Genomic DNA, 15,190 nt, shown 5'->3' on the forward strand with positions numbered 1-15,190 from the left:
AACTGTATTTTTTTGTGAAGAATCAAAAACAAGTGGGACACAATCATGAAGTGGAACGACATTTATTGGATATTTCAAACTTTTTTAACAAATCAAAAACTGAAAAATTGGGCGTGCAAAATTATTCAGCCCCCTTAATTAACTTCTTGACCATACTTGAGACGCAGACGTCTCAAGTATGCCCCTGGAAATGCAAATGCGCTACGCTAAATGCTAAATGTACTCGTTACAACTCAATCTTTGATCAAAATTCACAAGCAGGGTATTGAATTAAAGCTACACTCGTTGTGAACCTAGCCAGCAAGTCAGATTTTTAAAATGCTTTTCGGCGAAAGCATCAGAAGCTATTATCTGATAGCATGCACCCCCCAAAATGCCAGCTCGACACGTAAACAACAGATTTTGCGATAGCCGGCGCTACCCAAAACGCAGAAATAAAATATAAAACATTCATTACCTTAGACGAGCTTCTTTCTTGGCACTCCTATATGCCCCATAAACATCACTATTGGGTCTTTTTTTCGTTTAAATCGGTCCATATATACCCAAAATAGCTTTGTATGGAAGTTGTGTCATTCAGAAAAAATCATCGTTTTTAAACGCTGCGTAATTTTTTTAAATTAAAAAAGTCGACGATAAACTTTCACAAAACACTTCGAAATCCTTTTGTAATCCAACTTTAGGTATTAGTAAACGTTTATAATCTATCAAAATGATTACAGGGCGATGTCTCTTCAATAGGTCTTCACTTGCAAAAACAATGCCATCTGATATCTCCCACAACTGCATCCGGGTGAAGACTGGGAAAATGGAGGTCAGATGGATGGATTTTCCAACAATTAATTCAATTGAAAATGAGGACAATGGCGCCATCGTGCGGAATTAGTATGAATTGCAGGCAGATTCCCATTAAATTCTGTTCTCTTTTAACAACTGGTGGAAGTGACTTATGGAAATTATTTTTTGCTTTCAGAGAGCAGTTTTTCTTGCGTTTTTCAATGAAACACACGATCTGTTATAGTCACAGCCGTGATTTAACCAGTTTTATAAACTTCAGAGTGTTTTCTATCCACACATACTAATCATATGCATATACTATATTCCTGGCATGAGTAGCAGGACGCTGAAAAGTTGCGCGATTTTTAACAGAATTTTCAAAAAAGGAGGGGGTAGAAGTAAGGTTAATACTTTGTAGCGCCACCTTTTGTTGCGATTACAGCTGTAAGTTGCTTGGGGTATGTCTATCAGTTTTGCACATCGAGAGACTGAATTTTTTTCCCATTCCTCCTTGCAAAACAGCTCGAGCTCAGTGAGGTTGGATGGAGAGCATTTGTGAACAGCAGTTTTCAGTTCTTTCCACAGATTCTCGATTGGATTCAGGTCTGGACTTTGACTTGGCCATTCTAACACCTGGATATGTTTATTTTTGAACCATTCCATTGTAGATTTTGCTTTATGTTTTGGATCATTGTCTTGTTGGAAGACAAATCTCCGTCCCAGTCTCAGGTCTTTTGCAGACTCCATCAGGTTTTCTTCCAGAATGGTCCTGTATTTGGCTCCATCCATCTTCCCATCAATTTTAACCATCTTCCCTGTCCCTGCTGAAGAAAAGCAGGCCCAAACCATGATGCTGCCACCACCATGTTTGACAGTGGGGATGGTGTGTTCAGCTGTGTTGCTTTTACGCCAAACATAACGTCTTGCATTGTTGCCAAAAAGTTCAATTTTGGTTTCATCTGACCAGAGCACCTTCTTCCACATGTTTGGTGTGTCTCCCAGGTGGCTTGTGGCAAACTTTAAATGACACTTTTTATGGATATCTTTAAGAAATGGCTTTCTTCTTGCCACTCTTCCATAAAGGCCAGATTTGTGCAATATACGACTGATTGTTGTCCTATGGACAGAGTCTCCCACCTCAGCTGTAGATCTCTGCAGTTCATCCAGAGTGATCATGGGCCTCTTGGCTGCATCTCTGATCAGTCTTCTCCTTGTATGAGCTGAAAGTTTAGAGGGACGGCCAGGTCTTGGTAGATTTGCATTGGTCTGATACTCCTTCCATTTCAATATTATCGCTTGCACAGTGCTCCTTGGGATGTTTAAAGCTTGGGAAATCTTTTTGTATCCAAATCCGGCTTTAAACCTTTTCACAATAGTATCTCGGACCTGCCTGGTGTGTTCCTTGTTCTTCATGATGCTCTCTGCGCTTTTGACGGACCTCTGAGACTATCACAGTGCAGGTGCATTTATACGGAGACTTGATTACACACAGGTGGATTGTATTTATCATCATTAGTCATTTAGGTCAACATTGGATCATTCAGAGATCCCCACTGAACTTCTGGAGAGAGTTTGCTGCACTGAAAGTAAAGGGGCTGAATAATTTTGCACGCCCAATTTTTCAGTTTTTGATTTGTTAAAAAAGTTTGAAATATCCAATAAATGTCGTTCCACTTCATGATTGTGTCCCACTTGTTGGTGATTCTTCACAAACAAATACAGTTTTATATCTTTATGTTGAAGCCTGAAATGTGTCAAAAGGTCGCAAAGTTCAAGGGGGCCGAATACTTTCGCAAGGCACTGTACATCACATCATTCCCAATCTACTGCAAATCTTCCAATAAATTGCATTAAAGTATGATTAACTTGTATAATATTTTTACTTTGACCTTCAAACCATTATTTTTCTAGTCCATCGCAACATGCCCAAGGACCATGCCATGGACTTTGTGATGGCGGAGAATGGCCGTGGGCTTGGGAAGCGGATGCAGCAGAAGGACCCTGCAGAAACGGGGGTGCGGGCGGTCGAGCTTGTGGATGACTACCTAGAAAGGGAGAAGGTGGAGAAGCATGCTGTACCCTCTGACACCCGCCAGCTGCTCTTCTTCCTGGCCGATGGAGTCCACCTGTACCCTGAGGAGCTGAGCACCATTGCAGAGTATCTCCACAACCGCCAGGACCATCTGCAAGGTGCAGCCACACAACCATAGTGTACATATGCACAGTACAGTCTTTTTATTTAGGACAGCGAATGATACACTTCATGACCCAAAGTATGCGGAAACTTGCTCATCAAACATCTCATTCCAAATTCATTGGCATTAATATGGAGTTGGTGCCTCCTTTGCTGCTATAGCATCCTTCACTCTTCTAGTAAGGCTTTCCAATAGCTGTTGGAACATTGCTGCGGGGACTTGAGTCCATTCAGCCACGAGCATTATTGAGGTAAGGCGATTAGGCCTGGCTCGCAGTTGGCGTTCCAATTCATCCCAAGGTGTTCGATGGGGTAGAGGTCAGTTTCTGTGCAGGCCAGTCAAGTTCTAACACACCGATCTCTAAAAATCATTGCTGTATGGACCTTGCTTTGTGCACGGGGGCATTGTCATGATGAAACAGGAAAGGGCCTTGCCAAACAGTTGCTATAAAGTTGGAAGCACAGAATCATCTAGAATGTCATTGTATGCTGTAGCATTAATATTTCCTTTCAGTGGAACTAAGGAGCCTGACCCCAAAACAGCCCCAGACCATTATTCCTCCTCCACCAAACTTTACAGTTGGCACTATGCATTCGGACAGGTAGTGTTCTCCTGGAATCCTCCAACCTCAGATTTGTCTGTCGGACTGTCAGATGGTGAAGCGTGATTCATCACTACAGAGAACACGTTTCACCTGCGCCATAGTCCAATGGCAGAGAGCTTTACACCACTCCAGCCGACACTTGGCATTGTGCATGGTGATCTTAAGCTTGTGTGTGGCTGCTCGGCCATGGAAACACATTTCATAACACTCCAGGCGAACAGTTCCTGTGCTGACGTGCTTCCAGAGGCAGTTTGGAACTGGTAAACCGAGGACACTGTTTTTACGCGCTACGCGCTTCAGCACTCAGGAATCCCGTTCTGTGAGCTTGTGTGGTCTACCACTTCGCGGCTGAGCCATTGTTGCTCCTAGACGTTTCCACTTCCCAATAACAGCACTTACAGTTGACCGGAGCAGCTCTAGCAGGGCAGAAATTTGACGAACTGACTTGTTGGAAAGTCACTGAGCTCTTTAGCAAGGCCATTCTACTGCCAATGTTTGTCTATGGAGATTGCATGGCTGTGTACTCAACTGTATACACCTGTCAGCATCGGGTGTGGCTGAAATAGCTGAATCCACTAATTTGAAGGGGTGTCCACATTACTTTTTGTAAATATAGTGTATATCCTTATTTGCTAATACTTAATGTGATTATTGCTTGTCTCTAACTACACCATGCATTGTCATTATGTAGTGGAGATGTTGTATTCTTAGACTATCCTAGAAAAATGACAATGCTGAGTTATAGTAACTGTATTTTTAGGATATCATACTCTCCTATATTGGGTTTTTCTGTTTTGTTCTCTTTCTCTCAGCCACGTCCACTGAGACATCTGATGGCCCCCTTCCTGAGAGAACGAAGATGTTGCCTCCTGGTTTAGGGAAACCCCCACCGCTGCTTCCCACCTCCTCAGGCCCTCGTGGCAGAGAGACGCCTCCTGGGATGAGAGAGCACTCTGCTACCCCCCTCATGACTTCTCCAGGTAAATAACTGTTCTAAAACTAGAAATGTTCTACAGGACAAATGGGCATTAGATGGCAAATGTCTAAAATCAGACTCATGAGTCACTTGTTATGGCTATAATTGTATAGGTTAGCCTCACTTCCATTAAAATGAAATGTACGCGTCTTAAAGAGGAAACGCACCAGAGGGATTTAGAAGTGGGTGGCCGTCCTATCGCCTCAGACCACAGAACACTGGCCGTCCTATCGCCTCAGACCACAGAATACTGGCCGTCCTATCGCCTCAGACCACAGAACACTGGCCGTCCTATCGCCTCAGACCACAGAACACTGGCCGTCCTATCGCCTCAGACCACAGAACACTGGCCGTCCTATCGCCTCAGACCACAGAACACTGGCCGTCCTATCGCCTCAGACCACAGAACACTGGCCGTCCTATCGCCTCAGACCACAGAACACTGGCCGTCCTATCGCCTCAGACCACAGAACACTGGCCGTCCTATCGCCTCAGACCACAGAACACTGGCCGTCCTATCGCCTCAGACCACAGAACACTGGCCGTCCTATCGCCTCAGACCACAGAACACTGGCCGTCCTATCGCCTCAGACCACAGAACACTGGCCGTCCTATCGCCTCAGACCACAGAACACTGGCCGTCCTACCGCCTCAGACCACAGAACACTGGCCGTCCTATCGCCTCAGACCACAGAACACTGGCCGTCCTATCGCCTCAGACCACAGAACACTGGCCGTCCTATCGCCTCAGACCACAGAACACTGGCCGTCCTATCGCCTCAGACCACAGAACACTGGCCGTCCTATCGCCTCAGACCACAGAACACTGGCCGTCCTATCGCCTCAGACCACAGAACACTGGCCGTCCTATCGCCTCAGACCACAGAACACTGGCCGTCCTATCGCCTCAGACCACAGAACACTAGCCGTCCTATCGCCTCAGACCACAGAACACTGGCCGTCATATCGCCTCAGACCACAGAACACTGGCCGTCCTATCGCCTCAGACCACAGAACACTGGCCGTCCTATCGCCTCAGACCACAGAACACTGGCCGTCCTATCGCCTCAGACCACAGAACACTGGCCGTCCTATCGCCTCAGACCACAGAACACTGGCCGTCCTATCGCCTCAGACCACAGAACACTGGCCGTCCTATCGCCTCAGACCACAGAACACTGGCCGTCCTATCGCCTCAGACCACAGAACACTGGCCGTCCTATCGTCTCAGACCACAGAACACTGGCCGTCCTATCGCCTCAGACCATAGAACACTGGCCGTCCTATCGCCACGGACCACAGAAAACTGACCGCCATGTTCTTTTCATTTCTTGATTTTTCTTTCTACATGTTGAATTGTCACCGTTCTTCAACACCCAGCAGGTAATTGACTGCACAGCGTATGTTCGTTATGGCGTGTCTTCCCTCTTTGTGTCAGCAACACACAATACAAAACAGCAACGTTGATGTAACATGTCAATGTCCACAAATGTTATCCAACCATGTTCCTCTCTCCTGTCTGATCAGGTGGTCTCCCTAACACACCCAGGCGCTGAGAGAACATCATCTCTAGAACACCGTGGACAGACGGCAGAAAGCATCAGGACTCATTGTCATACTGACCTGAGGAGTGGGATCTCCTTCAGCTCAGTGCCCTCTGCTGTCCCCTCAGGAACCCACACTAGCACTCCTCATCCAGAGCAATGTGTTGATAGAGGATCCATAGTTCAGCAAGCTGAAATGGAATATTGTGAGTTGCCTTTGACTATTTGGGAGTTCACAGCTCAATTTTTATGAGTGTGAGTTGACCCACTACTATGTTCAGGAGCCAGTCAGAACAAATGATCAGATTTGTTTTATATTTGTCTGTTTTTGTCTTTCTTTTAACTGGAAATTGTCTGTAAAATGTTATGCCGGTAATACATAACACAATAAAGGCTAAACAAGCCAAAATATCTATACTAATTTCCTCATAAAAGCATGAAGATGCATCAATCTTCTCTCATAACTTTGGCTGCTGTCTCCCTCAGTCAGAATGGCCTGTCTTTCCATCCCAGATTTGCCCTATGCTTAGGAGGATATGATGCCAGTATGCTAGCGATTCAAGATAATCATGATATCCCGTGAATGTGTTAAATATGAAGGTGCTCTGAACATTGTAACATCCTGAGGCATTAACTTACCTAGTTCTCACAAAATACATTTTTATAATGTAAGTATTTGGTAATACTGGAATGAGCTGTTCTGAACAGCTTTTAATTCTGCTTCTTAGGCTCTGTATTGAAAATCAAAGTTTATTGTCCGTGTTCACAGATTTGCAGACATTATCGCAGGTGCAGCAAAATGCTTGTAACAGGCATTTTATTAGAAGAAAACAAATTCCATTTGAACTTTTTCAGTAGGTCTGAGAAATGAATGTACTTTTCGAGAACTTTCATGTTAATTCCTTTTCTTGTATCTTTTCCCATGATCAAATAATATTTTTACCACATTATACACAGTGTTTAGGACAGTATAGACAGTGTTGCTAAGCATTAGCTGGTATCGGTTCTCTATTAGAAAACCTCAATATGACATGCCCATCCAAAAAAAGAAGTTATAACCCAAACTCAGCACGAAAAGATATATCCTCTCACTGTCTGTCAACTGCATTTATTTTCAGCATACTTAACGTGTAAATATTTGTATGAACATAAGATTCAACAACAGAGATATAAACTGAACAACTTCCACAGACATGTGACTAACAGAAATTGAATAATGTGTCCCTGAACAAAAGGGGGGTGGTCAAAATCAAAAGTAACAGTGCATCTCCTCCTCATGGACTGCACCGGATGAGCCAGTTCTTGCTGTGAGATGTTACCCCACTCTTCCACCAAGGCACCTGCAAGTTCCCAGACATTTCTGGGCAGAATGGCCCTAGCCCTCACCCTCCGATCCGACAGGTCCCAGACCTGCTCAATGGGATTGAGATCCGGGCTCTTTGCTGGCCATGGCAGAACACTGACATTCCTGTCTTGCAGGAAATCACACACAGAATGAGCAATAAGGCTGGTGGCATTGTCATGCTGGAGGGTTATGTTAGGATGAGCCTGCAGGAAGGGTACCACATGAGGGAGGAGGATGTCTTCCCTGTATTGCACAGCTTTGAGACTGCCTGCAATGACCAAGAGCTCAATTCGACAATGCTGTGACACACCGCCCCAGACCATGACGGACCCTCCACCTCCAAATTGATCCCACTCCATAGTACAGGCCTTGGTGTAACGCTCATTCCTTCTACGATTAACGCGAATCCGACCATCACCCCTGGTGAGACAAAACCGCGATTCGTCAGTGAAGAGCACTTTTTGCCAGTCCTGTCTGGACCAGCGACGGTGGGTTTGTGCCCATAGGCGATGTTGTTGCCAGTGATGTCTGGTGAGGACCTGCCTTACAACAGGCCTACAAGCCTTCAGTCCAGCCTCTATCAGCCTATTGCGGACTGTCTGAGCACTGATGGAGGGATTGTGCGTTCCTGGTATAACTCAAGCAGTTGTTGTTGCCATCTGTACCTGTCTCGCAGGTGTGATATTCGGATGTACCGATCCTGTGCAGGTGTTGTTACACGTGGTCTGCCACTGCGAGGACGTTCAACTGTTCGTCCCGTCTCCCTGTAGCGCTGTCTTATGCGTCTCACAGTACGGGCATTGCAATTTATTGCCCTGGCCACATCTGCAGTCCTCATACCTCCTTGCAGCATGCCTAAGGCATGTTCACGCAGATGAGTAGGGAGCCTGGGCATCTTTCTTTTGGTGTTTTTCAGAGTCAGTAGAAAGACATCTTTAGTGTCCTAAGTTTTCATAACTGTGACCTTAATTGCCTACCGTCTGTAAGCTGTTAGTGTCTTAAACAACCGTTCCACAGATGCATGTTCATTAATTGTTTATGGTTCATTGAACAAGCATGGGAAACGGTGTTTAAACCCTTTACGATGAAGATCTGTGAAGTTATTTCGATTTTTACGAATTATCTTTGAAAGACAGGGACCTGAAAAAGGGACGTTTGTCAAACATGGATGAGATCAAATGTATCTTTTCCAACCTTAGGCAGTGGTACGTTGTAAAATCAATCCATTTTTTGTCACTAGATGGTGCTATAGAGCCATTCAACTTTTATTTTTGAAACCACTGCATCGCCAATATCAAATGTTTAGTCTTCTCTGAAATGAAAAGGCTAAAATCTATTATATCAGAAGTCCCAGTTGAAATGTTTTCATTGCTGTTTTGCCACAGGCCTGTAATATTTTTCATTATTTTCTTTCTTAGTAATTTTTTGTTCTGTATTAGTTTAAGTGGAAGAAGCACTGAACTCATAATTGAGATTACAGGGAAACAATCTTGTTACTGAAAATGCTCTGCAACAGATAAAGGTGCCAGACTTTTTGAGAATGAAATCAACTTCTCTTCAATTCTATTTTCATCCATTTCATGTTGTGCACCATGGCAACTGTGTTATGTTTTGATTCTGTGGCATCAAAAAGTGTATTAATATGTACCCAGTCTGAACACCATTGAGGCTTACATGAGGACATAGGCAATAAATATTGTTTCCCATTATAACAGTTATGATGGCTCTATTCAAAGTTTGAATCCAATAACTTTACTTTCAGAAAATGTCTATCAGTGCTGAGAAACAATGCTATTGTTGGCTGAGATACAGACTGTATATGTATTTCCAGTACACTGTCGGTTGTACATTGCTGAAGAACAAGTTGGGGGGAAAAATCTACTACTGTTTGTTCTCATTTGGCTGTGTGTATTGCAGGATGCACACGGTCATGGTTGAATTAGAGTTAGTGTCTGTTGGTGGTAGGGTGTGATTGTGGTGTGAGTTTAGGAGTTAGTTGTGTGATCGTGGCACACAGAGTCCGTGTGACTGTATGAGTGGGTGGACATGTGTGGCCAGGCATGTTCACCAGTTGTTTGTCTCCAATTCCTGATCACAGGCCCTCGGCTGCAGCTGTGAAGAATCCATCGACTCTCAAAGTATTAGCGAAATGTTTATGCTTCATTTCACCAGCTGAGAAATGTTGATTGGAGCTTTGTGGGAGAAGGGAAAAACAAGCTATGAAGCAGAGGAATGGCTAGACTGAAAGATGGATAATCAGATTGACGAATCAACTGCTTAAATACAAAAAACATTGCGCACATACCTCCAACTTTTAACCCATGTTTTTGCACATGTAAGCCTACATACAGGAAGCAATCATGTTGAGAACGGATTTTTTTTGTTGCACAGGAGGGCCCTCCCCTGAAGCCTACATATACTTTCCACTCCTGAGTTCACAATTGGATATCAATCAAAATGTATCACTATGACTATTCCTGGCACCGTTGTGTCAGAATTCACAGGATCTGATCTGCAGTTGTCTCTTAATGGGACGTGTTTCTTCGTTACCTTTACCCCACATTGGGCCTGTGTGTGCTGCTGTGAATGAGATCTTCATTAGGATCCTCCAGTCCCCCCCCCCCGCCATTGCCACGGATGAGTGCCAGGTAGGTACTCTAACAGCCAAACATGTTGATAATTAGACCCCTGTTATTGGAAGGTGTTATCACAACCATTAACATTATAATGTGTGGGTATCTATAAGGGGTGGGGTTGATTGATTTGGGGTAGGTAGCTTTGTTTGTCGAGATTGATGCCCCTTTCTCATTTAAATGTCATGGAGGGTCAATCAGAAAGCCTCTATATTATGATTGAGCACGTGTCTCTGGTACATTTTGATCATGTGTACTGTATGACATTTATTATTGAGGGGAAATGTGCACTGTAGTCTGCATGTATTTGCCTCGTGGTATGAAGTGTATGCATGGGATAAGAGTGAAGTCACCCACTCTTTGACTCTCTCTCTCACACAAACACACAGTACAGAGAGATGAGAGGCTGTGTATTTTGTTTCCATCCAGTCTACAAGACACATTTCCTTTTTTCCCCTCTGCCTTTTTGGCAAAAACATGCTTCTCTTTCTCTTTTTTTCCTTCAGTTTTCCTCCCCAAAGTTGGTTGGCTTGACTGTGCCGCCATTCCTCAGTTCCTCAACATCAGCGACAGATCCGGCAAAGCCCCTGTGCACAAAAGGCTTTAATTGGGTTAAGTTTGTCCGCCACAGATAACATTTCTCTTTCTGTTGAGAATAAAACAAATTGCTGGCACTAATGGCACTGTTTAATGTAGCTCTTATTATTATGGATGAAGGAAATTAGGAAGAGACTCCCTACAGAGAGCTGATGTCGTGGGAGTGAGTGCATTGTTGCAGCTCACCAGAAAAGATTTTTGCTGGAGTGCCGTCATCCTTGCCTTTGCCTCCACTTCCCCCTTTCACTGCCAAAAACACACATAACACACTTTTTAAACCCTGTATGGGCAGAAATCCCATTGAATGTGCATTCACACAAAAGTCATGAATTGAGTGGCATATTCTAGGTTGGAGAAAATATGAGGAAAAAGTTCTAACTTAACAAACGGAAAACATAATAGATGTACATTGGGGTCCGAAATGATTGAAACCCTTGATAAACATGATCAATAATATATACTGAGCTATATTCTACGCAAAAACAAATGGGGAAAAATGATTTTATACTAATACAATTGATAAGTGGAAGATTTGTTTTTCCTAAAAGAAGTATGGGTCGAAATCATTGACACCCCTATAGATTCTTATAAATATAGTAGTCTGTTATTGGTAATGGTGCTAACCTCTCACCATTACCAATAACAGGGGAGGTTAGCATGTTTTGGAGCTATGATCTGTGTAATATTCTCTATCGTCATTATTCACGATTAATTTAGGATGATCTGTAATCATGGTAGTAGAAGTAGAAGTGTTTAGAAACATATTCTATTCTTATTTACAATAAAAGGTACTCCCAAATGACCCAATACATTATTATTCATTTCTATTGGGCCAAAATAACCTGAAACACAACCAAAACAAACTGAAAATGCATCCAACAAGTTTGTATAGTCACAAGCGTAGTCATTGCATGTTGGGAATATGGGACCAAATACTAAACTTGTGACTACTTTATTTCTAAGAATCTTTATGGGTGTCAATAGTTTTGATCCCTACCTTTTTGAGAAATAGTATTACTTGTTAAACAAAATCTATTTCTCTGAGAAATTGTATTAGTATAAAATAATATATTTTCCCCATTTTTTGAGCATACAATATTGCTCTGTATTTGATTAATTTATTTTATACAGTCATTATTGCTCATCTTTATCAAGGGTGTCAATTTCAGACCCCTCTGTACATGGATACATGAATATCCCAACAAGCAGCACCCTCCTCCCCCTCCTCCAATCTCCCCTCATCATCATTATTGTTCTCTGGTCCATGGAGGCCTGTTCATGTGTAGAGCATCTGAAATCACTGTGCTGCCAAACCCCAAACTGTGGTGGGGAACCTGAGCAACAGCAGAACAAAGAATTCCTCCATGCACATTTGGCTGGAGTTTAACACAGTCAGAGGAAATGGATTCATCTTAAGTGACAAAAGAATATACAGTTAAATATTGGGCACGTGTATTTTCCCATGCATATTTATTTAAAAAAGATACTAGAGGCAAAATGATTCCTCTGCTCTCACCTTATTGCTCACTATCCACACACAGACACCACGCTTAAGAGACAAAAAGAGTGTGGCTTTGCAGTATTTAAATCAGTTATGTCTAATTATTTCCTTTAAAAATAGCTTATCTAGGGCAAAACCAATGAGATGTAACATTGTCTGTGGAAGGGGGGGGGGGGGGGGCTAGCAGAGCTGGCAAGAGTTCAGCTGAACAGAACATAGAGAATTCGCTGTAGGCAACATAAATATAACATGAACTCTCCAGGCTTGTGACAGTACAGTGAGGGAGTGTTTAACAGGGCTTTCTGAGGCTAGTCCTACTACACCAAGAATATACATGTATTTAAGGTGGAGAGGCAATGGGAGAGGGACAGACAGGAAACGGACTGTTGTTTCCATCAACTGTGTTGTTTGTGTGACAGGTGTATTGGTGTGCTCCTTCACATCCTTGTCAATTTTCATGTGTCATCATTAACTGTGTTACCAATAATCAAACAGCATTTCAAATCAAGCAACAACACAGTGATGTCTACATTGTAATGTGAGTCAATAAAATGTGCATTGCAGTCACAATACACATGCTGATCTAAATCAATGTAGGCCTACATGAACTATGTAGACATCCCCAAATCAAATATGCTAAACTGGTTTTCTAATACAAAATCCAGTTAAACAGAACAGCATTATTATTCAACTATACTACATGTCCCTTCTCCTAATACTTCCACAGCCCTTTTAGATTTGCCTAATGATTCTACTGGCCCAGTGTGGGGAATCAAAATGGCAAGCAGGATATTCATATGTCCCTGCGTTGTTACTGCTAGACCAGAGATTGTCTTAATTAATATCAGCCACATGTCTTTTTGCCTTATTCAAAGCTGGTTGATGCTCTATAAAACCAAATCCGAACGATGACAGAGGGTGTAATCGCGTGCTATGTGATTCAACAATACTACTTTTAGAAACCATTCATCTCTCGGCTGTCCTTGACCCTTAAGGAGCTTGTAATGTGGGCTATTTGCCTCCTTTGTATTTATCGAAGAATAAGGGACCACTGCGGAGAGATTTTACCCTTGTGTGCCAGCGGCCTCTCTCTGGGACGCCACAAGCGCTTTAAACGCGGTCTCCAGGCGCGCGCTCATTTCAGGGGGAGTTCAGACGAGACAAGAGGGGCCCCCACCTCAACGGGGGTCAATTTTAAAGGCCGCTCCGTCTCACGACGGGGGCGAGGCTCAATCTGCAGGACACCCCGCAGGTCAAGACAGGGAGGGAGCCCACCAAGTTATCCATGACAACGTTCGGGCAGCTCTAGCTTGGTCAAAGAGCACACTGTGCAGGAGAGAAAATAACAAAGCACCATGTGATTTTAAATATTTTTCTGGCTCATATTGGCAACATGTCCCTTTTCTGTAGGGGACAAACACACACATTGCAGTCCTAGTCTGAACTGTTAGGGCTCAGCAGTTTGCCCCAACACATAACTCCTGACATTATGAGCTCCGTTGGTGTTGAAAACATATGGCCCTCTAATAGGTCCTGTCCGAGGGTTAAGCTTACCACAAGTGAGGGCCCAGACCCCTTTGATAAAACAACATAAATACATTGCTAGGCCGATTATTTCAAATACATAAAACATGTGAATAATTACATGACAGGGATTTATATTTGTATTCGGTGCATTTAGAAAGCCACCACGCACAATATAGGCCCATATTAAAAATACAATCCAGTCAGACTAATTTATGATAAAATATAAACAATTAGGCCTATGTATGTAAAAAAAAATATCAGGTTGCAATTTCACGACTACCGACTTTTAGAAAAAGAATTTAAACATAATTGGCAATCGTCACCCCTAGTGAGAAAGTAGCGCACGACTAACCAATTTAAGATGGAAAGGACTAAAACCGAATCCGGTCCGTATTTTTCACGCGCTGTGCAGAGTTCTTTGATGCTCCGTGTTTTGGCCCCGATCCGTGCTCCAAGTTGAGCTGTAGTTTCCATGGCTGACCATGGTTTGGTGCTGTTGGCTCTCTCTGTCTGTTCAACCCAGGCTGTGCATAGCTCCCTGCGGGATCAGAGCGCTCCCCCGCCGGGACCCTACTCTCACATCCTCCTGCTGGGACACGGCTACATTTCCAGCCAAGCCTGGCTTTATTATGTGTGTCTGCGCTGCAGCCCCGCCAGCAGTCGGATCGGGAGGCGGAGGGAAGACCAGAGTCAGGACAAAGAAAAAGGTAGAGAGAGGCTAAATACTACAAACATTTGACTGATTTCAGGATTTAAAAACACAAATCCCCAAGGGGTGAAAATGCTGGGTAAGGTTGCATTACCCATGCCACCTTCTGAAAAATAACGGACGAAGGGAGGTTCGGTGTTCGCAAGATTCGGGTGAAAAAGAGACTTATTCCGAGAACTGCACCAACAAACCCTCAAGACGAAGAGGAAACGGAGACAACGTAACGCTTGATTTAACGGAATTCTATAATTGTATAGTCAATGTCATCGTATTTTGATGTATTGGCACCTTTCTAACGGCCCGATCAGGTGTTACCGCATGGCTGTCATTTTGGCGTTGGCTGCCTCTTGAAACTTGGACTCTTCCGATTAAGTCGCCTATAGCTAAGGTGTTTATGAACGTAAAGGAGCAAAAGATACTGTCGTCACGGACTCCGAAAGAAATACGCGTTATTCCGTTAATTCTACAGGTTGAGTCCAGCCGAAGAAGTTACATTGCTGGAGTATCCGGGCGCAGCGCCTCTCCACAGCTCCAAATTGCATAGACTACTCACCTCCCCTTTAACTGGACTATAGGATACTATCAGACTTAAGTTGCCGCATTGCAACAGGAAAAGAAGTGAAAAACACGCCAGCTGAAGTATCCATCTATATGACTGTTTTCGCAAAACATTAGAGATCGATACGAGAAGAAAATACTGTTCACAATCCAGAGATGTCTAGACGAAAACAGGCCAAACCGCGCTCCGTAAAAGGTAAGTTGTTTTAATGGGGACAAACTCT

At 43.5% G+C, this 15,190-nt stretch overlaps 1 protein-coding gene across 2 annotated transcripts in view; it reads left to right on the top strand.

Moving 5' to 3' along the window:
• The first annotated feature begins 14,147 nt into the window (after positions 1-14,147).
• Positions 14,148-15,190, top strand: part of LOC139371103 (zinc finger protein 423-like) — a 155,382-nt gene continuing 154,339 nt past the window's right edge. Inside the window, exon 1 of one of the 2 annotated variants that reach the window (XM_071111179.1) lies at positions 14,148-15,162. In XM_071111179.1, the coding sequence (XP_070967280.1) occupies positions 15,123-15,162 (40 nt within the window). In that variant the 5' untranslated portion in view covers positions 14,148-15,122. The remainder of the gene's footprint in view (positions 15,163-15,190) is intronic. The other variant, XM_071111188.1, reaches the window with a different exon arrangement.

Source organism: Oncorhynchus clarkii, chromosome 2, assembly GCF_045791955.1.
Source record: "Oncorhynchus clarkii lewisi isolate Uvic-CL-2024 chromosome 2, UVic_Ocla_1.0, whole genome shotgun sequence".
Classification (NCBI taxonomy): Eukaryota; Metazoa; Chordata; class Actinopteri; order Salmoniformes; family Salmonidae; genus Oncorhynchus; species Oncorhynchus clarkii.